The sequence below is a fragment of the Solanum pennellii genome, chromosome 12, assembly GCF_001406875.1.
Source record: "Solanum pennellii chromosome 12, SPENNV200".
NCBI lineage: Eukaryota > Viridiplantae > Streptophyta > Magnoliopsida > Solanales > Solanaceae > Solanum > Solanum pennellii.
The window spans coordinates 4,402,153-4,427,754 of NC_028648.1; the positions used below are offsets into that span (position 1 = coordinate 4,402,153).

The 25,602-nt window shown below is 33.1% G+C and overlaps 2 protein-coding genes across 2 annotated transcripts; one reads left to right on the top strand and one right to left on the bottom strand.

Moving 5' to 3' along the window:
- Positions 1-3,598: 3,598 nt before the first annotated feature.
- On the bottom strand, positions 3,599-16,435 carry LOC107005560. The gene is made up of 9 exons (XM_015204189.2): positions 15,946-16,435; positions 15,406-15,522; positions 13,528-13,610; positions 12,060-12,520; positions 10,821-10,996; positions 9,365-9,450; positions 8,219-8,352; positions 5,250-5,552; positions 3,599-3,825 (listed from the first exon to the last, which is right to left on the bottom strand). Exons 1-9 carry the CDS (start codon positions 16,288-16,290, stop codon positions 3,644-3,646), a joined length of 1,887 nt encoding a protein of 628 aa, XP_015059675.1. The 5' UTR covers positions 16,291-16,435; the 3' UTR covers positions 3,599-3,643.
- Positions 16,436-18,084: 1,649 nt separating this feature from the next.
- On the top strand, positions 18,085-23,190 carry LOC107005272 (homogentisate 1,2-dioxygenase). The gene is given in 10 exon segments (XM_015203816.2): positions 18,085-18,416; positions 20,175-20,405; positions 20,737-20,816; positions 20,913-21,080; positions 21,163-21,338; positions 21,477-21,546; positions 21,662-21,816; positions 21,901-21,984; positions 22,625-22,842; positions 22,844-23,190. Coding segments are annotated over 10 exon segments (1,440 nt in total). The 5' UTR covers positions 18,085-18,216; the 3' UTR covers positions 22,902-23,190.
- The last annotated feature ends 2,412 nt before the right edge of the window (positions 23,191-25,602 follow it).

The window sequence follows — 25,602 nt, forward strand, 5'->3', positions numbered from 1 at the left end:
TCTTTTCTCTAATAAATGGTACAATAACTAAGTTCATTTAAAGATACATGACCAAAATCCTGAAACTATCAAGGATGAATTTGAATGATTCATCTATTATACATAATATATTTATATAAAATTGTGAATAATAATTTATGTATATGATTAAATTATGTACTGATTAATGGACAAATTACAAAAATCACATACTTTCAAGGTAAAATTACAATCTATTCCTTAAAAGTTTATAATTAAAAAAATCCCTCAAAACGGATACAATAATATAAGCGCTGATATATTAATCTAATGCGCAAGATACATTAATTTGATGCGTGAGATACACTAATCTAATGCGCGAGGTACATTTTATACATGATACACTAATGTGATGCGACAGATACTTTAATTTGATGCGCGGGATACACTAATTTGATGCGTGAGATATACTAATATGATGCGCGAGGTACATTTTATTCATGATATACTAAGGTGATGTGCGAGATACACTAATATGATGCACGAAAATGAGGATTTTAGAAATTTGTAAAACTTATAAGGGATAATGATAATAAGTAAACTAAAAGGTAGATTTATGTAATTAATCCTTGATTATCATTTTAAGCTACATGAGATACATTTATAGATCTTAATGAATAACCCACTATTTTAAGCCCTATGATCTATTGAAATCCTTTACTATTGAGCATTGAAGAGTGATAATTTATGCATGTGTCGGTTGAAGTAATGATAAATGAAAAAAAGACTTTGACACAATTAAAGAAACTCATTTTATATTTTGAAAATTGGAAATTAGGGTGTAATTATATAGTTTGGCGTGCTTATTTGGTCAATATGACATTAAGTTTAATTAAAAAACATATTTTCTTTTTCATTTATCATATTTTTTTATATTCGTATATTTCTCAATCATTAAAATTTCATTTTTTAAAAGAATATTATTTTATTATATTCACTTTTTAATAAAAATAAAAGAACACTCGAAACATATAATTGCACTATATATATAGGGAAAAAGTTTGAAATATATCCGGACTTAAATTAAACTTGTTCTTACGAAATCAAGAGACCTTTTACCCCTGAAATAATGGTAGTATATTTAAATGTATATATGTGTTCACATGCATAAAAAATATTGCATAATTATAAATAGTAATGTTTCACGTGGATACATATATATCTTTAAAATATACTATTAAATAGTTCAAAAATAAAAAATCCTCTATAAAATTTGATATCGTAACAATAATTTCAATCAAAATTAAAGTATTTTTGAGATCATTTTCCAAACAAATAAACATGACATTGAAAGAGAATTTAAGGGCTTGTTTGGGGTTTGACTTAATGTCGGCGGTAATACATTAATTAAGGTGCAACATCGGTGGTTGGTGAACATGTGGATGCAAAGGCCCCCTCGTTTTTGCTTTGGAAATTCAATCACATCCTTAATAATCTTTTTTCCCACCCCAACTTTGTATTAGCCATGTAAACTTAATTTATTTTTTTTTAATTAAGATATTTGAATTTGAATAATTAACATGTACTATGTATACATTTATTATTAAACATATTAAATATACAATTTAAGTAAAAAAGTAATTAGATCATTATTTGATTAAAAAAGGAACCATTTAAAGATGTAATCGAATAGATTATGTCCACTAGTGAACAAACACTAGTTTATCAAGAAAATATGCAAAAAAAACACTTCAATTTGTGGAGTTCGGAGCCTAAAGGATGAAAAATATTGACAAAAATTCTAAAACGATATATAAATTTAACGTAAAATTTTTTTTAAACAAATTAAAATGAAATCGCTGCCAAAGCAGCGATTTTGATACAATTTATTTATTTATTATGGTTATGTACGAACACATTAAATCTAAAAAAATTTAAAAAAAGAAAATTTGTACCAAAATCGCTGCTTTGGCAGCGATTTCATTTTAATTTTTTTTTTGATTTATTATGGTTATGTACGTACACATTAAATTTAAAAATTTAGAAAAATAAAAAATAAAATTTGTACCAAAATCGCTGCTTTGGCAACGATTTCATTTTTTTTTAAATAGCAAATATAATTAAAAAAATTCACGTTAAATCACTCCAGCGATTTATTAAAAAAAAAAAAATTGTTTTTGGACAGCGATTTGTTTTAAAAATTTTTTTTTTTGAAAAAACAAATTTTGCAAATCGCTGCTGCACGCTGACGAAGTAGCGATTTTGTCGGCCGAAAAAAGCAAAATCGCTTCTATGTCAGCGATTTTGCCTTTTTTGTTAAAAAAAATATTCATATACCTGTTTTAAAATTTTTGTCAACATTTTTCACCCTTTAGGCTCCGGACTCTCAATTTGTGTCAATTGAAAAAAAATCTGTCTTTTTACCTAATCCTGGTGCCTAAAGGCAAAGAGCTTCTTCAATAGCCAACTCGAGCAGTCAAGCAGCAGGTTGAAGTCTTTGACTTCATAGAGTCGATACGCACAACACTTAGTATTTATTATTTATAGCAAGGACTATGGGGGTGTCTAATCTCATTCGCTCCCCTAGACTAATACCCATAGATTCAATTGGCTTCATATAATTAAGAAAATACTAGTTTTGTCTAAACTTCTTGTTCATATCTCTCATCAAGAGGTGCTATTTAATAATGTCTGTCTAGTAGATACATTGATAGTTATGAAGGTGGAGATGGTTGATGTACGAATAAGCACTATTGTGACAATTAGCGGTGATATCAATTGATGATAGTTATAATGGTGGAGATGATTAATGTTCATATTTGGCGATGTCGGTTGACCATTGTGTAATTTGTGATGGTTAATGGATGATGTTAACAGTAGTTGGTGATAGTGATGGAGGTGATTGATAATAGAAGTTGTCGACAACCAAAAATGGGGGCAACATCAATTGTGATACTAGTTGACAGGAAATATAATTAATAAAAAATGATGTAGGTGATTGGTGTAGTAGCTACTAGCATTGATAAAGGTAGTTGTCGAAGATGATACTGGTCTTTGATTGTTATGATGGTGATTGTGATGGCTGAGACGATCGATACGATGGTGATGGCTCATGGTTGTGGACAAAGTTAGCAGTGAAAATTATTACACAAACATAAGGTCCCATTAGTGCTTAAATCTTCATATAAATAAATACACTTAATGACCTAAGATCTAAATAATTCAAATTCAAATATCCGTTAAATGCAAACAAAACTCAGACTCGTATCTCCATTAAATGCGAACATTCAGATTCAAACCTCCGTTAAATGCAAACAACTGACGCTATCAAGTAATTATAGCTAAAGAAGGGTAAAAAGGGTAAAAGTGCATTTTGAAATTATACATCACTATGAAGGTCATTCAAGTTCATTTTGGTATTTTCAAAAAGAAATAGGAAATCTTTACGCCAACTAACTTCCTTGGCTGATCACTCGCACCAAATAGTTCTAAAACTCGGAAGATTTTAACAGCAAATCCAAGGGACCTCGACGAAGGAAGGAGACAGACGAAGACATCGATATATTTCATTTCTTCAGTCATGCATTGACCTCAAATGAACCATGGACTAAACAATCACTGCCAGAAAGAGCAATGCCAATTAGAGAGAACATAAAAAGATGGCAATTCAGCATAAATATTACTCTTATTTCTTAACGTTAAAGTAAAATCCAGTACAACAATTGGCATGCATGCACAATATGGAATACAAATTCTTGTTAATTGGGTCTCCTTCCAAACACTCCCTAGCCTTCACAACATACTTAAATTCTCGCCCATAAAGGTAACATGCCACGGCGGCCTTGTAAGTCAGCAGTTCCCAGTCACCTGCCATCAACAGGCAAATCGAAGTATTAAAATGTAAAACCTTTGCTGGAATACAAATATTGAGTAATACGCATCAGTGGATTCTCAAGAATATGAGCTTTTCTCGGTGTTGTTCCTGACATTTGAATGTGCTCTCTTCCTCAATCTTGAAACAGGTTTGGGTGAGGAATATTAGTAGTTCAGTTGGTGGGTTGACTACCTGAACTTTCACCACGTTGGTGAGAGTTTGATTCCCTGCCTTGTAATCCCCTTCCCATTTCCATTTCCCCAACCCTGTATTCAATTTTTTTTAAAAAAAACGGGTCTGTTGTGGTGTTTTGATAGCTTCGATTCTTTTTTCCCCAGAATACAGTGTTTGTTCAGTAGGTTGCTTTGAAATTTATCATTTTGAAAGGATTGGTGTAAAAATTGTAGTATTTTGGCAGTCCGTCTTCTTCTGTCTAACATGTAAGTTTAACTAGACTCAAAATTAATTACAATAGGCAGAGTAAACGAAATATTATCCTGGATGAAGTTGGAGATATTGCCTGCTGCATGTGGCATTTCTAATACATACAAGAGAGAGTTTGGTCATCACAGGTGGAAACTGAACCTAAAGAAAGCAGACCGGTGCACTAAGCTCCCGCTATGAGGGGTCAGGGAAGGGATGGATCACAAGGGTCTATTGTACTCAGTCTTACACTACATTTCTGCAAGATAACCCGTGACCTCCCGATCACATGGTATGCCAGAGAAAACTGAACTTCTACAAGTGTAATGACTCAGAGAACAAGGATGTTTTTTCACCCCCTCAAAATGACCACAACCATATTTGGGGCCTTAAATGCTGGCATCTAGCCAAAGACATCCAGCAATAGATATGCATGAAAATGGAGAAAACAAGAACCTAAATTTATCAAAGTCGGTTTCTAATTTGTCTAAGACCTGACACTATTAACAATGCAGTATTATGTCTTGGAACCACGTGAATTTTTTAACAATTTGAATTTTAACTCTTGTACAAATTATACTAGTACTAACTATTAAAGCCAATTCTTGACTTTTGAATCATATATATTAGCATTAAGAAACTAGAAAACTTAGAAGCTGGATCAGGAAACAGTTCTTTGTTAGGATCCATGCAGTTTTCCACACAACTGTTTTTCAGGCAAATATAATTCAAGGTGGATCAGGTTCTTCAGAATTTGTTAACAGATTATTAGCTGCTAGAAAGTTGAGCATAAACAAACACAAAAAAACTGCTACACATCAAACGTTATGGGGAAAGATGTGGTGGGAGGGTCAAACCAAACAGCTAATATACAACCTTAATCACCTCAAACCAAGAACAAGCCCACAAAGCTTTAGTATTTAGTATTTGGACCTTTGCGATGGTAAACAAGTGAACTTAGTTGCATGTTAAAAAGAAGGAAATGAAGTTTTACCTGAAGCAATATCTGAAGTGAGTATAGTCTGGCTGAAGTAATGAGTCAGCCACCATCTGCAACGGAGCCTCCATGACTTGCTAGACTCATAATCGCTAAATATTTTTGGAATCTGACTAATCCATTTTGTGAATTTTTGCTTCTCACTATCTTCACCGTTGGAGCACACAGACATGCAATCTTCTTCACATTGAAAAAGCCTCAGGAAGCAACAAGCTAACTCCTTCCATGTGTCACAATTTGCATGAGTAGCATCCAAATGCAAAGCTATCATTTCCATCAGCTTTTCAGTGCTATACTCTCCTGATGATGATATAAACCAAGCCCGAGGAAAAACAGAAAAAAAAATCAATATATAATGCATAATGCATCAATTGCAAAAATAAGGTATCATTTGGGACAGTACCACAAAATGAGACTTTCTTTTCAGTGCTATAATCTCCTGATTGTTGATATAAACCAAGGCCAAGAAAAACGCAGAAAAAAAAAACTCAATATACAATGATTAACGCATTAATTGCAAAAATAAGGTACCATTTGGGGGTTCTAGTCTGTTTTCTTACTAGTATATTATTATTTTTCTGTTGGCATTACCTTATCCTTTGATTTTTCTTGCTATTGTTGTTTCATTTATTTTGGCTATCTACACTATTTTATTGTCAGTACTTGTCTTTCTTCGTTAATTTCATCATTGCTTTTCTACACTTGCTCAGCTTTCAAACCTGTTCTCGAGCCGGGGGTCTATCGCAAACAACCTCACTAGTCTCTCAAGGATAGGGGTAAGGTTTGCGTACACCTCACCTTCCCCAGACTCCACCTGTGGGACTATGCTGGGTATGTTGTTGCATCTTCAAAAATCAACAAATCTAAAACTAGGGTAGTATATGCAAGCATAGGTCTTAAGAGTTTTCTGTAAATAAGCTAAGCTAGTTTACTTCTATTTTGAGATCTGGAACTCGCTGGTATAATACATATTTTTTATTTTTTTATAATTCCAGTGCAGATTGTTCAGTTCTCCAGGGGGGTACATCAATAAGATAAGCACATTGCCTCAACTTCAAATTTCCTGATTTGCTCTGTTTTAAGAGTTTGGACTGTGAAGGCAACCTTGTAGCAATAGCTCCTGTTTATATGGTTGACCAGGGTACGAATCTTGGACCAACCTCTCCAATGAGGAGGCAAGGCTGCTACATTTGCCACCCCCCAGCCCGTCTAAGCAGGAGCCTTCTGGCATTGGGGTCTGCCCAAACAGTGCCACAAATTGTCCAAAATGGAAGGAGCAAAATTATTGGATTTGAACATAAAACTTTGGCTGAATACATGTGACCACTTAAACTTTTATTTAGACATGTCAAACTAAGAACACGACCTATCAAACACCTAAAGTTTGCGAAAACTGTGCCTATTCAACACTTTATAGGGAGACAATAAGAAAATAAAACATGAGTAGTCCACACGCGAATGACATGGAAAATACAGCAATAAAACAAAGACACTTCGATTCTGATAACAAATTAATCAAAAGAAAAAGTAAACTTTTTGAGCCCTCCAGAAAGGGAAAAGAAAGACCAATGATCCAAAAAGAATACAAGAGAAAGTCCTGAGGAAGAGAGGAAAAACTAGAAGAGCAACAAAACAAAGGAATGAAAAGAAAAAGAAGAGGAAAAAACAAAACTAAATTAGCCATTTGAAGTCATTTAATTGGCTGAAAAAGAATGTGAAATACACATTGTGCCATGTCAAGGCATCGTGCTTAATAGGCATAGTTTTCATAGACATCAGGTGTTTGACAGAGGTCATGTCATTAATTGAGGTATCTAAATGGAAATCCCAGGCAGGAACTCACATGTGCAGAAGATGCATGTTGCCAAGATGTGGATGTTGAGATGGATGTGCAAGCATACTAGGAGGGATAAGATTAGGAATGAAGTTATCCAGGAGAACCTGGGAGTGGCGGACAACATGAGAGAAGCAAGATTGAGATGGTTTGAGCATGTGCAGAGAAGGTGTGTTGATGCCCCAGTGAGAAGGTGCGAGAGGCTGGTTGTAGACGGCACACATAGGGTAGATGTTGGCCGAAGAAGTACTGGGGAAAGGTGATTAGACATGACATGACACAACTTCATATTACCGAGTACATGTCTCTAGATAGGAAGAAGTGGAGGTCGTGTATTAGGGTAGAGGGATAGTAGTCATAGTACTAGTCGTACTGTTGTAGTGCTTGCAATATATGGTTTATTATGTTTTCAATATCACACAACTTTGATGTTTGGTAGTATTTCTTTCTTGTATACTAGGCACTGATTTTCTTATTAATGACTATGCTTTCTTCATTGTATTCTTCTCCCTCTACTTGGATTTGATACACTTGAGCTGAGGGTCTTTCAAAAACGACCTCTCTATCTCCATGAGGTAAGTGGTAAGGGATGCATACACTCTACTATCTCCAAACCCCACTTGGTGGGATTTCACCGGGTATGTTGTAGTATTTTTAAATTTTAAAAGGTTAAGCATACACATTTGTTAGGGAGGAACGGGTTGTTGTCTCCTTATACGGTCTTGGACAGTTCACATATCATGATTTAGCTTTTGGGGTAGATTTACATCCAAGGTTCAATACCAAGATCAAGTTTATCCTTATTCGTGGTTTATCCAATGTTGAGCCCACATAACACTCCAAATGTCCAAGCTTGGATGTGTGAGGTTATGTTGAAGTGGTCCCTATTGGTTGAGATAATGGGTTGGCCATGTCATGAGTCAAGAGCTAGCTTTTAGAGTTGAATTAGACAAGGTTCATTTCTTGAAAAAATAGATAAGTTTTGTTTAAGCCAATTTTATTGAACATCATTTATTGCATGTCCTTAAGACAATACTTCGGAGTGACGCTAACTTTGTGGAAGTACTAAGATTTTGTATCTCCTATCTCTTCAAGTGAAGTGAATAAAATGATTCTTCAGGTTAGGATGTACCCCTTCTATGCAAGATGATGAGTCTCCCCAATGAGTGGCTACAAGCAGGATCTTTCTCCAAATTTTCCTCATGGATTGCTGAAAGTTTGACATAGTTACCGCCATCAAAATGCTCCAAGATAGTAGCTTTCAACCTGCATGCCACATGATAAAGAACAAATAAACCAGAAGAAATTAGACGTAGTGACTAAGACCGGAGAAAAATAAATAATGATCGGTTGTACAGGAAGCAGTCAAACACTCAACTAATGACACGTCAAGAAGCTCACTACAGAAAATTGTCATATGTTACTGAACAATCTCTTGTAAAATTGGATATCTACCTATGATTTATGAAATCAAAATTCAAAACAAAAACTAAGGTGGAATTGAAGAAAATGGAATAGCTTGTATATAGAAATTTCTATGTCAGTCCTTTCCTTTTTATCTCCTCTTTTAAATACTCCTCGGAATACCTTGTAAGTTTTCCGCATAATGTCACATAATTTAGATTATAACTCTAATTTTAGATATTTGAATTATTTTTAACAGAATCCTCATACCCGTATACTTACCTGGATCCGTACCCTCGAGTCTTAAAATTTAGATCATGAAAAGATCTGACCTCTAGATCCACACACACCCGTATCAGACACCCACACCTAAGTCCGGGAAACTTAGATAAAAAAGAACTAAACATAAGGCATACTAACCTTTTGAACATAACAATTGGAAGTGTTATCAGGACAGAGATCTGTCACAAATGATCAATACCCGAATTTCAGTTAAATTCTTTAAAGAATCGGGGCTTGGCTTGATATTGGTTCAGATAAAGTTAGCATGAATCATATCTTATCATGTAAATATCGAGTCAAATGCATCTTGATTTAAGAAGTGGAGCTTCACTTGATAGATATAGATATTAGCATTAGTTCAGAGAAAATAAAAGTTTATCATTCCATAAAAGATCTCTAGTAAATAGTGAAGAAAAGTTTAAGTGGCAACATCTATAAGCAGTCTGTCACTTCAATATTTAATCATTCCATTCACATAAAAAATCTTGATATACTAGTAACCAGCACTGTTTTGTCTGAGAAGTTCAAAACTCATCATCATTATTATCTTTCAGATTTATATTCAACTTTTTCATAAGGGAGAAACAGCTACCTCAACTGAAATGATGTGTTGGTGTATGGAGTAAATTTTTCCACCTCATCAAGAGCCTCCTTCACCTGATCCCCGAGCAGCAGCATCTGCTAAGATATTAAACTTTTAAGTACATGAAAAGCATATTATATATTAATTTAAATATATCACTCAACACCTGATAGAATCATCAGTGGACCTATACTTTTGAAGTAATGGGTGCTCCATTACAATTAACATACAGTTGCTACAACCATCAAATATAAGTGCACAACTATTTGAATAATGTAGGTAAAAATTTTTAACATGTAAATCATTTAAAATTATCATTCTATTTAAAATTGTTCTAGACATTTTTCATATTATTCAAACAATGAATAATAGCATCCACTGCTTACACTAATTTATTTCCACAAAAATTCAGTGTGAGATTAGCCTTAGATTGAATATTTTGATTCAATTACACAAAATTAATAAACAAAAAAAAGTTAAATAAGATGTTAATCTGAAAAGTCATACGAGAAAAAGAAAAGAGTAAGGGTGTCCGGAGAATGGATAGAAAGTACAAATGGAAAAGAGAGAATAAAAGGAAACACAAACAAATAAGAAAATGAACATCAACGAAAGAGCTTTTATAAGTGAGGAAAAAAAAATAATTCTTTCTGTTTTGGAGGAAGATTAAGTTTTTTTAGGAGGGGAAGTAAAAAGAGATAGTGTTCTTCGTTCTGGAAGAGATTGTATTGTCTGGAAAAAGGATAGAAAGTAAAAATGGAAAAGAGGAGTAAAAAGGAAAGGAAGACGAATAAGAAAATAACAACATTCCCAGTTTCAAAAAAGAAAAACATCATCAGAATAAGAAAAAATTGTAGAAAATGAGAATCGAACTTGTGTCACGGAGGATTTGGTCAACATTTCACCCGCCATTCAACTGAAGCACCCACTTACATTTTGAGCCTGTCGGTGCTAACTGATGAAGTTTAACCTTCTCTAAAAATTGTCAATGTAAATAGAGTATCTAGATCCCAACTCGAATAAATAAGATGGAATATTTGCAAATATATTCTTGAAGTATATATTTACAAAGCATTCATAAATATTAGAATTTTTAACATTATTGAACACAAACAACTTGAGATGAAACTAATTTGAGGTGGTGCGTTTAATATACCAGCTTAATTTCAAGTTCAAGCTTTGTTCAACAACTTGAATCATTATGAGCCCTAGGGCTAGGTTTCTCATAAAAAAGGAGTTCTCCTCTATTGGTTTTAGCTGATGAAGCTAACACAATGATCAGCATGCAGAAAATAGAGATACACAAACAGATACATATAACCAACCAATATGAGGTTACGGAGTCCTCTTCCGAGAGTTGGGGATAATGTGAACATGCATGAACTTCCTAGGACATCTATAAAATACAGTTCTGAATAAATTTGAATAATTCTGTCTGAATTCTTTCTTGGACATAAGCAATTACCTGTATTAAAGGATGAAAAGCCTCTAGTACTGGTGGACTGGAATGCAGAGCATGTCGTAAATACTTTATTGCATTCTTATAGTTGTCATTACGCAGGGCCCGATGCATATTGAGAACATCCTCTAAATTTTCATCTGAGGAAGGCAATTGTAAAGGCAATAACCACAATGGAAGACCTACATTTGAATAGAGTAAGAAATATCATAATTAAATCTAATCAGCAAGAAGAACATGACATATATTATATTATTGTTGGGAGCTGGGAGGTGACAGTATTTTTTTGGAATTAGTCGAGTTATGCGTAAGATGGCCATGGACACCATGGTTATCCAAAAATAAAGAACATAATGTATCTCAATTGGAGCTTAAAAGAACCCGAACCATGTCGAATGCACAATATCCACCTTCACAAGGGTTGAAGGACTTGGAAATTCCATATTCTATACACCTCATGTCAACTGCCTTTTCATCCTTTTGAGAATATTCCAAGAGAATGTTCTCTCCTAAAGTACTAACTTCCTCATCTTCACATCATCCCTTTAGGAAACTGAAGCATATAATCCAGGGCAGGCCCATTTTGTCACCATCCAAAGTATTGAAAATTTTAAAATCCACACTTTTTCCCATGTTCCTTGCAGGTATGATTTTGCAACAACCCAAAATGAGGGAGGGAAGCTTGGCTGCTGTTGTCATTAGTCAGCTGCTCCTCCTCCCACTCATCTGGAGAGTTCTTGGAAGAATGCTGGTGCCATTCATTTTAATGTCTAAAGAAGACCCAGACAATACGTGCCTATAACCACATTCCTATGCAATTATATGTAACTATTTTTTGGCTAAAGTATACCCTATGCTAACACTTGTAACATACCTAAACCCAAAGCAAAATTAGAGGCTAAATTCACATTAAAGAATGACCTGTACAAACTAAAGGTAATTATTCAAATGATAGACATGTTCATTCTTGAAATCAACAATAATCAGTCATCAATTGTGCCAATTTCAATTAAGACACAGAGATAAAGGGTCTCGTCTAACCCCTTCATAAGAGAGAAGGGAAAAAGAAAAGTCAACTTGTTTTTTCAGCCCATACTACATATTGTACCTCAAGTCCAAATCCAATTGCCATAAACCAGGCTCTAAAGTTCTCTGCAAGTAAAAGCAAAATTTGCTACCCTTTCGAATTTCATGTATGACTATGCCGCCGCATAGACAAATCTTTAAGCCATGAGCAACACTCACCACGATTGTAGAATATGGAATGATAGGGATCATCACCACTCTGATCCATAGAAGAACCTTCACGGTCACTTCTTTCAGAAGAATTCATGTAAAAGTCTTGTGGCTGAAAATTGTCATTTTGTGTTTCTCCCGGCACATTATCATCATCAACCATGGCAACTTCTCTCTGTTGACTGACATCAACTCCCAAGATCTCTTTATCATTCCTAATAGAGGTGTTTGAATCACAATTGAATGGAGAATTAGCCTCTTCGCCTTCAACAGCATCATGCTCCTCTGAATTTAAAATGGACATAAATATTCTGTCCTCAAAGGTCTCTGACTGCACCGTGCTATCAAATCTGTCCAACTCTTGCAAATGCAACTCCTTTGGGATAGTAGAATACCATAACTGATAAAAGACTAAGCCCACAACTAAATTAGAGACTGGATCACTACCAAAACCACGTTGCTGCATGAGCCTGATACAAATCACAGCCAGGGGAGGTAATATTAAGCCTTTGGAATTTCATATACAAAAATGCTATCCCAGACCCCACATGTGGTTTTCACTGGGTGGGCTGTTGTTGTTATATAAAAATGCTACACTAGGATTACATTCCAATAGAGCATTCATCCTTAAAAGAAAAGATTTTGTATAGCCAGTTTTGCCACCAAAAATTTGACTGATAATCAATTTATCATTGCCTACAATTTTGTCCAACAAATTTTTATACTAAACATTGAGAAAAGCACAGAGAGGATTATCAATATGCAATTCATATTTACTTGGTTTAAAGTTGAACATTTGGATAAACAGAAGAACGTGATATTTCTCAATTTTGCCCGTTCAGCCTGTCATGGACACATTTAAGTTTAACATATCCACCAAGTTCTGCAAAGGCAAATTTTTGATTCATCTAAAGCCAAATGAAATATATAACGTAGGTCGTATCTTCCAAAGTGTAATGGTTGGGCAACCCAAACCACACTTGTCAGGCCAGCCGTTTTCGAAAATCAAACAAGTATCTATGGTTAAAATTCATCTTACTAATTTAAAAAGTAGCAATTATAACCCCCGTCCCTGAAGAAACATCATCTAGTTTATACACAACAACAACATACCCAGAGTAATCCCACAAGTGGGATTTGGGGAGGGTAGGATGTAAGTAGACCTTACTTCTACCTTGTATCTGCGGTTAAAATTCAGTTTACTAATTCCAAACAGATATATTATTCTGATTGTTAATTAGGAGTCTCTCTTCAAGAAAATGTCACTTTCCTCTGCAGGTGACAGGACAATACTTTAGTTAACAATATTGACACCATTAGAAAGAGTCGGATTTAGCACAAGAAAAAGATTACCGCTCTGGACCCTTTTTTATAACTTCAGTTTTTTCTCAAAAAGTAAACAAAACTTTTTCCATTAATTGGCAATTGATTTTCGCCAACCTACAAGAGAAAGATAAGTTAAATGCCAAGAACTTACGATAAGGCACCCTGATGTGCATCCTGTGTGTTCCCGCGTTTGAGACAGAAAAGGATGAATTCCAAATGAACAGCAAAACGGTCCTGCCACAATTCAGACTTCACAATGAGCTACCACAAAGGTGAAATTAAATTATCCCTTTCATAAAGTTTGGAACACAAAATCATGCTGACATCACCGATCTACCACTATCACTTACAAACGCAATGTTTTTTAAAAGTGAGCACCAAACATGAACGCATACTAACTTTAGCATCAAATTTGAGACAATTAATCAACATCTTCAAATAACATTGGATATACAAATTCAATCTCAAACTTCATTATTGTTAGCAGCTTGTGACTTAGTTACATTACACAATACAAAAACATAACTCCATTTATAAACATGATAATCAATGGCACCTCAGCATCCTGAAAAGCTCCATTTTATTTTTTTTGGATGAAGTAAAGCTCCAAGGCTATCTTAACCATACAATGTCTCGCGTCTTCATCATATGTCATTACGGAGGCCATATATTTATGTCACTAGTATTTTAACCGCTTTGAACTACATATTCCTAAAATATGTAGAAAACTCAGACTTTCTTTTTGATGCTGCGATCGAACAACAAAAATAATAAGTCAGTAAACCTAGCATCTCAAGGAAAATGAAGTTTTGTTCTTTAGAACTATTTATGGGTTACTGAAATTAAATTTACCAATACATTGCATATAAAAGGTACCTGACAAGGAACTAGTAAATGTTGTAGGAAACATTTGAAAAAAGGCACCATGGAGAAAGTACAAAGCTAATGAACTACACATAATCAAAAAAAAATAAAAAAATAATGAACAACAACAACAATAGTCAATAGACTTGGTATTTCCACAAAAAGAAAATCTTGTTCTGTAGAACTTCTTTTGGGCTAATGAAGATAGAAATTTACTGGTTATATATTGTGTTATTTGTAGTTTTGATGATTTGACAAACTTTTCACTGTCAGCTGAAAAAAGTACAAAAAGTTGGTGCACAGTCTCCAACAGTGACAGAATGGGCAGACACGGCAGAAACCTCAACCAATCGCAACGCTTCAAGGGTTGTGACTATCTCATATAAACATAAGATCCAATAGTCACAATCTTAGTTTTTGCAAATTGAAAAGGCATCTCAAGAACTTTTGCGAAGGCTGAGAAATTTGAAGAAAAGAAATATTTCAAAGAACAACTCAAGCTAAGGTGCTGATAGTGTAGGTGTCTTAGAAGTATTTCTTTTGATCTGAAATTGTAATCTGGTCCTAGAACTTATAAAGGATTCAGTTTGTTTTGGTCAGTGAATTCTAACTTAGTTAAGTTCAACTAACTTAGTGGGCAATCTGTGTATTGCTTAGAAAAGTCTAAATCGTCAGTTGAGTGGTGGTTTAGTGGGCAACCTGTGTGTTGCTTAGTGAATCCTAAGTTGTCTAGTAGTGATAGCTTAGTGGGCAGAGTCATATCTGCTTAGGCTCTTCAAGCAATAGAGTTATTGCTTGATAGTGAGATTAATAATTTTTTCTCACTCTTTTGTAACCGATTTTACTTTTGCTTGTGAAGATTAGAGAAAACGGTTGGAAATCCTGTGCGACATGTCGTGATTTTACTCTCTTGAGCAAGGAGGTTTCCACGTAAACTGACTGTGTTGATATTCTGCCTTTATTTACAGTCGTTCTTATTTTGAGTGTGTCAAGGGACCTGGTCTATTGACTGTTAGTGGACGCATGTATTCTAACATATTGCATATAAAAGGTACTTTGCAAGAAAATAGTAAATGTTACAGAAAACTTGAAAAGAGCAACTTGGAGTAATACAGAACTAATGAGCAAACATATAAGCAAAAACTTTATATTTTTAAATTGTTACCTTTGGGGGCCTGTTTTTCATAGGTCCAAGCTTCTTCATCCAAAGTTCATAAATATCTTGTATCCTCTTTGAACTGATACTGTCACCTTTTATATGCTCAATGAGCTCCAAAATTGCCTAAAACGTTAGAAATCATATCAAAACATGACTATTCTTGCTGGATAAAACTTTTTTGTAGAAACAAGCCACAATACATAAACGGACACTCAAATTTGCGCACAACTGGCATGTTAACACTCCAACCTTGAGAAATCACATTTATACACCTTAACTCGTCTCCACCGTGTCATTATGAACACCCCAACTAACAAAATGATCATCTACTCACTACCAAAACTTGTATGATAAGTCAGGTTAGTGTGTCCATGAGATACAATAGAGACAAATTGGAGTGTTTAGTTGCTAGCTGAAACCAAATTGAGCTCTCTACATGTGCAACTTGACAATTGAGGTAAAATTTGAGTGTTCGAATTAAGCTTAAAAAAAAACGAAGTACCAAAATGAAATAAAGTAATTGGATTAGATTGAATAGATTAGTACCATAAACTTTGTGCGAGTTTTGAATACGGCTGATTCTTTTGTAGTTCCTTTAAGAAGAACACTCAGCACACCACTAGCCTCAGCATATTTATGTTGCCGCATCAATTTTTCCAGCAAATGTCGAAGTCTTCTCCTATGTTCAGACTGTAAACTCCGATGATCTTTGTGTAAACTGCCGATTCCCCGTTTTAGACAAAAACTTGGTTTAGTATTTGCTAATATGACAGAGTTAATCCTTCTAGCTTCTGTAGATGGATTAATTCCACAATTATAATCATCTTCGGCATTATTACGTTTCCTCGGACGGGATTTTCGGGCCTTTGATGCATCTTCTGCTACCTCCATTGATGGCTTTGTTTGGAGGTTAAAGCTTTACTTCCAGTTTTTCAGGGTTTAAGAAGAAGAAGAAGAAATTGGGGGTTTTAGAGAGAGGAAAACACCTAAATAGTCACTTTACTTTTTCGGTTTATTCGCGCCCTTCGGTGAATTGTGTATGCTATCTCCGGATTAAATCGAATAATTAAATTGAATAATTGAATCGAAAATTTAATTGGATTGGTTTCTTGATTTTAAGGATTGGTTATTAAAAAGTTTATGTTTAGAATTAAGTTGGAGTTAATCATTTTTGTCTGTTTTTTATTATTGTATATTATGATGATTATTATATTTTTATTTTATGTTTGTACATATTTTATAGGAATACTTATAAGTATCGTATTTTATTATTCGTAGCTTTATTTTAAATAGTGTTAATAAAATGATATTAAGTTATTTCATTAAGTATAAAATAAATAAAAATATACTTAATAAGTATCATTAATATTCGTTTTATTTTACATTTTTCTTGTAAATGTAATCTGAAAAGGTCTATTGAGATGTCCATAATTAAAATATTTCTTCACCATGAGTTGATTTATTACTCAATATAATCACAAAATTTTCACAAGTATTATCGACATTACAAGTAATAAATTATAACTAAAGAATATGAACTTAAAATCAAAGAGTATAAACTAAAACGCATCCTGTGATAACGAAAAAATTATAAACTAATTAAATTAAAATAGATTTTAAAAATTTGAAATGATTGTACTTAATAGGCACATTGACTTAGACTTGCCTACTTTAGCCTCAAACTCTCTCTTATATAATAATAATAATACGTAAGAAAAAAAGACACACAATTAAAACGAATCTCATGATTTTAAAGAGATTGTATACTAATCAAATTAAAGTACAACAAAGAAAAGAAAAGAACATGAAAAACACACGGACAAATTATATTATACCATGAATAAAATTTCTTCTAAAAAACTGATGAGCTCTCCATCTAAAAAGGCTAATCTGATCACTAGTAAAATAAATTAATAATATAAAATATCATATTTAAATTCTAATAAAGACAAAAATATTATATAATCTCATATGTCCTAATCTTGATATACATAATTTACTAATATTTTTTACTAATTTTTATGAAATTAATTGAAATATATGAAAACTTAATTCAAATACTATGATTATAAAAAGGTAAATGATTCATACATAAAATTAAATATAATATTTTAATTTGTAATTTAAAATCCACATAATTAATATTTAATACATAAATAACTAAATTGTAATGATACATAAATTTCCTTATTACTAATATTTACATTTGAAATAACCCTAACTAACTAACAAATAACCCTTCTCATTTGATACAATAGAGGTAGAATTTAAAATAAGCTTATTTTAAATTTAATTTATTTCAAAATTATAATATTGTTATGAAATCAAGTTCATAAGACTAAAATCATAAAGAAAAGAAGACAAGAAGTATAAGATAGAGGAAGAGGACTTTTCTTCTTATTCAAGTGTATGTAAGTCTCATCTGTATCACGTATAATAGTGAATTAACAACCTTATTTATAGAGTGAGAAATCACCATATTAAGTATCATAATAAATAGATATATTCTTATCCAAAAAGGTTCATAAAACCTGGTGAATATAAATAGTTATTCATGTACCAAACTTTATGAACTATCCACTCATTGAATGAATTTATAATAAATATTATTTTTAATAACTTATTTTTCGACCAAACGCAACGTCAGCGTCATAAAACCTTGATTGGCGTAACAAATTAGGACATGTGAAAGTTCCTCAAACAAACACGCCTCTGTCAAGGATCATCCTGCCACGACAGCACTGTTTCCGTTCCTTCTTCTCAACTCTTTTTTTTTAGACATAAAAATGTTCATAAAATAGCAGAGGTGTCAAAGAAATGGAGTGCAGCAGCAGAACTTCCAATTTTCCTTCTGATTTGGAGTACCAAACAGGATTTGGGAATCATTTTTCATCTGAAGCTATAGTTGGAGCTCTACCTCAAGGTCAAAATAGTCCTCTTATTTGCCCCTTTGGACTTTATGCTGAGCAGATCTCTGGCACCTCTTTTACTTCCCCTCGCAAACTTAATCAACGCAGGTACATATACCTTCATTTGCTTAATTACTAAGTCTGTTGGAGAATCCGCCTAATCACCGTCCTTTATTATCTCGTCCAAATTCTTCTAATTCTGCATATAGTTCAAAGTTATTGCAGCTTAATTAGTTTGGCATTTGGATAAGGGAAAACATGACAAATCCGAACTATTGTAAATGGTACGCGATACCTCCTACATTAGTGTCTGCAATATACAACCTTCAGTCTAATGGAAGACTAAATAAGGACACGTGTCACAATTTTATTTGTGGATCTGATATTTAATAAATGGAAAAGGGCTAAAATAACTTAAAATATTAAAAATGATACAAAATTACCCTTCATCCACCTATTGGCTCCAAAATGTCCTTTTCATCCACCTCCAAAATACACTTGTCATCTACCTTGGATTCAAAATTGACCATTTTTTTAATTGTTTTAAAATTAAACTCTTTATATATAATTTATTAATATAATTTATAAACTAACCCACTACCCACTCATTACTAACTAAACCTCACCCAATTAATAATCCAATTATAATATCAAAATCGTCATAAACGCTACTAAAACACGATGAAATTATAGATTCCTGAAAATGACATCCAAAATTATTCGAGTCCTGATCAAGTCCCAATTAAATTTAGGTTGAGCAGCTTATTTAGGAGGACGCTTTCTTTCAAAATTGAACTAGAAATTTATGATTAAAGGTAAAGAAGTAATACATCCCGAATTAATTCATGCACTTTTTTAAAATATAATTTTATAAAATTTATGATTTGTTTTAAAACCTTAGTATATTATTTTGAAAAAAAGTTACCTATGAACTAACATCACATAATTGAGACATAAGAATAATTAAGATGAACATAGTCAGACTTTTAAGTTTATAGATAATTTTTATTTAGACACTTGAATGTATGATAATTTACTTGTGTAGATATTTTCGCCTCAAATTTTTAAAAACACTCGATTGACAGTAGCTAATCTGTTGTTGCCTTAATAATGTGATAGGTTTATTAATTTAGAGGGGTTTAATTATTAATGGGTGGGTAGTGGATTGATTTATAAATTATACTAATAAGTTAAGTTATAACAAATAGTTGAGCGCTACGTATTTTAAAAAATATTTAAATAGTTTAAATATAAAACCGTTAAATAAGTGGTCAATTTTGAACCAAAAGGTGAATGACAAGGGTATTTTGGACTCAATAGGTGGGTGGGAAGGATATTTTGGAGCCAATAGGTGGATGGAGGGTAATTTTGTACCATTTCCAATACTTTGAGGGTATTTTAGGCCCTTTTCCGTTTAATAAATGGATTGGTATATACGATTATGACACGTGTATGTCGAGTATATATGCTAGTTTTTAGATGGTAGGATATCAATGTCCCAAAAGAATGACGGAGGATATTACAATAGTTTGTGGAATATATTTGTCCTTTTTCCCTTTGATAATATAAGGTTTTAGTTTAAAAATGGGTTTGGATATAAGGAAGTGTTTGGATTGGACGTGAAATTGTTAAGTTTTTTGATATTTTGTCAATATTTCAGATAATGAAACTGATTGCCTAACTTCAATGATTTTGGCCATTCACACTATCACTCTTCCATATAAAAATGTGTTAGCTAATTAAAATGAGACCTTTTCTTTCTTTTGTTAATGGATTTTGAGGGTTTGAATAAATGACCATTTAGGATGGAGGTGTAATTGATGGATAGGTTGGTTATGTTACTGAAGGAATCTTTTGTTTGTGCAGTTGGCTATATCGTATTAAGCCATCGGTTACACATGAACCGTTTAGACCAAGAATGCCGAGACATGAAAAGCTTGTGAGTGAATTCAACCAGTCAAACAGTTCTGCGACACCAACTCAACTAAGGTGGAAGCCTGTTGAGATCCCAGAAACACCGACTGATTTCATTGATGGTTTGTATACTATATGCGGGGCTGGCAGCTCATATCTCCGACATGGTTTTGCAATTCACATGTAATTGGCATTTCAAACTTGTCGTCACTATGTCCTTCTGATGGTGTTCGGGATATAGTTGTTTCTTTCTTGTTTATGCTTTGTTCATGTTAAATTATAATTAGTATTGAGACTTGTTATGCTTTGGATATAAACATTGGCTTCAAACTCTGTTGCTATTTGCTTTTAAACTGAGAGTATATCGTATCTTCTTAACATAATGGACTAAAAATTTGCTAAATGAATTTCTATTGTGAATAGACAATGATGTGTATTGAATATATACTCAGCATAACACCTATTACAAAGTTCAGTAGATCAAGTGATAATGTGTGTCTTGTTGAGAATGCAGGTATACTGCCAACAAATCAATGGAGAACTCTGCCTTCTGCAATGCTGATGGCGACTTTCTGATTGTTCCTCAAAAAGGAAGTAAGTGTTGATCAGTCAGGTGTCATCTCTCTGTTTGTAGTCAGCATCAAATATATGTGCTTCGGAATTCTTTCTTACTCTCTGTTCATGATGTAGGGCTGTGGATTACTACTGAATGCGGAAGATTGCAGGTTTGTCCTGGTGAAATTGTGATTTTGCCTCAAGGATATAGGTTTGCTGTTGACCTTCCGGATGGACCTTCACGTGGTTATGTCGCTGAAACTTTTGGAACTCATCTTCAACTTCCTGATCTGGGGCCAATAGGTGCTTTAGAAAGTGCAAAACTGCTTGCTATTTAAACAGCTGATGTTATTTACTGATGATATGGATTTGAACATGTATTTAGGCGCAAATGGTCTGGCTGCTCCGAGGGATTTTCTTTCTCCTGTTGCCTGGTATGAAGATGGCTCCCGACCTGGTTACACTATTGTGCAGAAGTATGGTGGTGAACTCTTCACTGCGAAGCAGGACTTCTCTCCTTTTAATGTGGTCGCTTGGCATGGCAATTATGTTCCTTATAAGGCGGGTATTTCTCTATATTTCAATCTCTCATAATATGAGTGCCCTTGTGCACTTTTTATCACAATTTACTTTGCTACATGGAAACTTGATGCTGTTTGCCTCCTTAGTCCTGACGTAATATATTTCCTCAATTTGCAGTATGATTTAAGCAAGTTCTGCCCTTACAATACTGTATTGATGGACCACAGTGATCCTTCAATTAACACAGGTTGGTAGGCTTAAATATCAGCAGTTCATCTATTAATTGTCATTGCTCTGTGTGAATTTTGTTCTTAAGTCGGTGTCGCTAGTTACAATTGCTCTAGTTTCTTAAATCAATGCAGTTTTGACAGCACCAACAGATAAACCTGGTGTGGCGTTGCTTGACTTTGTCATTTTCCCTCCGCGGTGGTTGGTTGCTGAACATACCTTCCGTCCTCCATATTATCATCGCAATTGTATGAGCGAATTTATGGGTCTTATCTATGGGGGATACGAGGTTGTTTATCTCGCTCTTGCATGAAGTCAATGTCAATTCTGGGGTTATTTCATACAATTTTTAATGCGGTTAAGCTTGTTTTAGGCAAAAGCTGATGGTTTTCACCCTGGCGGGGCAAGCCTTCACAGCTGCATGACTCCTCATGGTCCTGATACCAAAACATTTGAGGTACAACTCCTGCTGTATTCCCCCCTTTTCTATGGCCATGTGTCTTTCCCCTTCCCGCTTATGCGGCTTTATTTACAAGGAAATTTGTTCCTTTTAGTCCCGCCAATGTCAACAAAATTCTGATTTGGTCCTTGTAACAAACCCGAATTGCTCACTATATTGATAAGAAAACTAAAACGTGATTACAATTTTAGAATTGTAATTGCAATACCCCAAACTAGTGAACTACAATAGATATATAAAAATAACAAGTAACTAACGATAGAGATAAGAATGGAAGCTTAGACTCTAGAAGAAAAAGAGGATAGACAACCCATGAATCAGTGACCGCTACCCCTTTTAATGGACACCCACTACTCGGCCCGAACCCCAAATCAACCTAGCCCTATTGCTTGTTCTCGGCCCAATAACTACTTGTGTGACCTTGGTATTCATATTGGGTTGAACTTGGTTCATAACAGTCCTTGTGTGATTTCTGATACACATTTAATCACAAGTAATATGTTCCCTTTTGATCCTTCCACTTCCGAATCTTCACAAATTTCCTTAAGTGCTAAACTATTTAATTGTTGATATATTATCTTAAATTTGTATTGTTACTCCACATTTGACGGTGAAATTCTAAAAAATGTATTGACAGGCGACCATTGCACTTGGAAATGAAGCTGGTCCACATAGAATAGCTGATACCATGGCTTTCATGTTTGAGTCTTGCCTAATACCCCGAGTCTGTCCGTGGGCACTTGAATCTCCGTTTATGGATCACGATTATTATCAATGCTGGATTGGCTTGAAGTCTCACTTCTCAGGACTATCTATGAACGAAGACAATGTCGATTTGCAGAAAGGAAAACCCATAGAAAGGTGAAATGCTCATTGTTCAGCTAGCTCCTGTAGTTCCTCCTAAAGTGACTTAGCTTGTACATAACGAGTCACGGGCATGTAAAACATAGAATAAACCCTATGTTAGTATCAGATTGAAAGTTTAGGGTGACGATCCAAGCGCGGATGTAGTGGTAAGATGAAACCAATGTTCTATGAAATTGCGACGTAAGTAAAAATGTGTTACCGTGATGATGTTGCATGTAGACTTGTAGTTTATGGTGCATTTTGTATATATATAAAGATGGAACTATCATGGAAATACTTGTTGCAATTACAAGAGCAATGAATTAAGTAATGATTTATGGCAATGTTTGATATTAAGGGTGTGATATTCAATTAATTTATGGCTGGATAAATTTAAATGTTATGAAAAATATTTTTTAATTGACTTATTTTCTTCAAATTAAGGAAAGTGATTTTCTTACATAGAGTAAGGAAATGATTTTCAAAACTGTGATTCAATCTCACCATTCGGAAAATCTTAATAGCTCAATTAATTGACTTTAATTATCACCTTATTGGTAAGTGTTTGATTCCTCATATTATAAGCCTTTTTTGCGTTTTCAACTTCCCCTACCCCATTTTTAAACATAATAGGACAAAATAAAAACACCGCACTACCCGACCTTGACATGGGACCCAACTCCCAACCTTGATTCGATCCCCATGTGGGAACCAACTCCTAACACTGATCTATGACCTGACCTTGATGTCCACCTCGTCTCTCGCCCCAATCCCAATTTGAAACTTTGAACATGATTTTCAATTATAACTCTTTAACATTAACCTAGTACCCAACTAATTAATCGAATCCTAACTTCCAAAGTTGACCCGAGATCCGACTACCGACATAGCCTCATGATCAACACCGGTTTAAACTTAAGACCCTACTCGTGACACTAGGGTTGTATATGGTCAGGTTGGTCTGAATTTTTCAAATATCAAACCAAACCATTTGTATCGGATTTTTAAATCTATAAACTAAATCAAATCAATAAAATTTCGGTTCAACCTCGGGTTTTTCGGCTAAAATATTCATATAAACACATAAATTACTTGTATTTCAAATATTTCTTCAGTCCTACCAAAATACTATATATATATATATATATATGTATATATATATATATATATATGTATATATATATATATATATATATATAATGAAATTGTATAAAACAAATATTGCATATTAACAAGTCATAATAAAAATGATCATAATATAAAATTACTAAATGATGCTAAAATAAGTTTAAGAAGTATTAGTTACATGACTAAATATTAAAGGAAATCAAAATTAGATTATGTTTTCAATTGTCTAAACCAATGTAAAATCAAAGAACAAATATTCAATATTATTGTCATTTTTAGTGTTAAATTGATTTTCTTTTTGCATTAATATTAATTTGATTTTGATATACGTTTTATTATAATTACCAACATCTGTGGACTATAATCTATATGAAGTCATCCAAAATTCTAAGTTTCAAACTTAAAATAATATATTAAAAGATAAAAACTATAAAAAGTATAAGAAATATTTAAAAATTATATCAAAGTAAATATCTTTATGTATAGAATAAATTTTTAAAATTATATAGATAATGTCGGGTTGATTTGGTCTCGCGTTGTTTTTTTAGTTAAAATCAAACCAACTAAATATAGTCGGGTTTTCTTTTTCAACACCAAACCAAGTCAAACCAACCACTAGTCATTTTTTTTCCAGTTTGACTCGATTTGCGATTTTATTCGATTTTCGGTTCAATTTTGTACAATCCTACTTTCATACCAATTCAATACTGATCCTCGTTAGGGAAGTGACTCCTAAGAGCTAAGACCATCTCCACCCCAACATCAATTTTTACACCAAATCTTAAATTTGATGTAAAATTTAGGGGTTTGAGCTCCAACGCACACCAATTTTTACATCAAATTTGGTGTGTGAAAATGTTACACTATTCATCACACTAATTTACTTTTTGAAAATTTTAATATTATTTCAGTATGTTTTAATTAAATTTCTTGTATATTTAATTATTCTTTTGTAATAATTTAATAATATTAATTTTAGATTTAAAACTTAATTATATAAATTTTCTATGTATGACTTTTTTTATAAAAAAAATTATGTTATTTTTATCATAAATTATCAATTTCAACGATTTCTAGTTCGATATAAAAAAATAAAGAATAAAGAAACTCATTTTGAACTACGTAATGCATTAATAGAACATCTGTGGAAGCACCGTAGTGATCTTGAAAGTTGAATATTTATGTAGAATTTAAAATAAGTTTTTCAATTATGTAATGCTTATTTAATTGAATTTCATTAATGATTTCATTTTTATTTGTATTATCCATTATTATGTGTTATGTATAATATTTGCAAGCAATTTATATTATTTAAAAAATTATTGTGCGAAATAATTTTATATTAAATGATATGGTGAATGTTCTAGATATAATTTGTTTTATGAAATAAGAAAATATAAATGAAATAAGAAATAATCATGTATATATATATATATATATATATATATATATATATAACTTTAGGTCTGCCTACATTTATTGAAGAGTGACGACTTTTATGAAAAGTTGCGACTTTAATGAAAAGTTTTGGCTTTTATGGAAAATTGTGAATTTTATGAAGAATTGTGACTTTTACGAAAAATTGTGACTTTAATGAAGAGTTGCGACTTTTATGAAAGCTTGTAATCTTTCCGAAGAGTT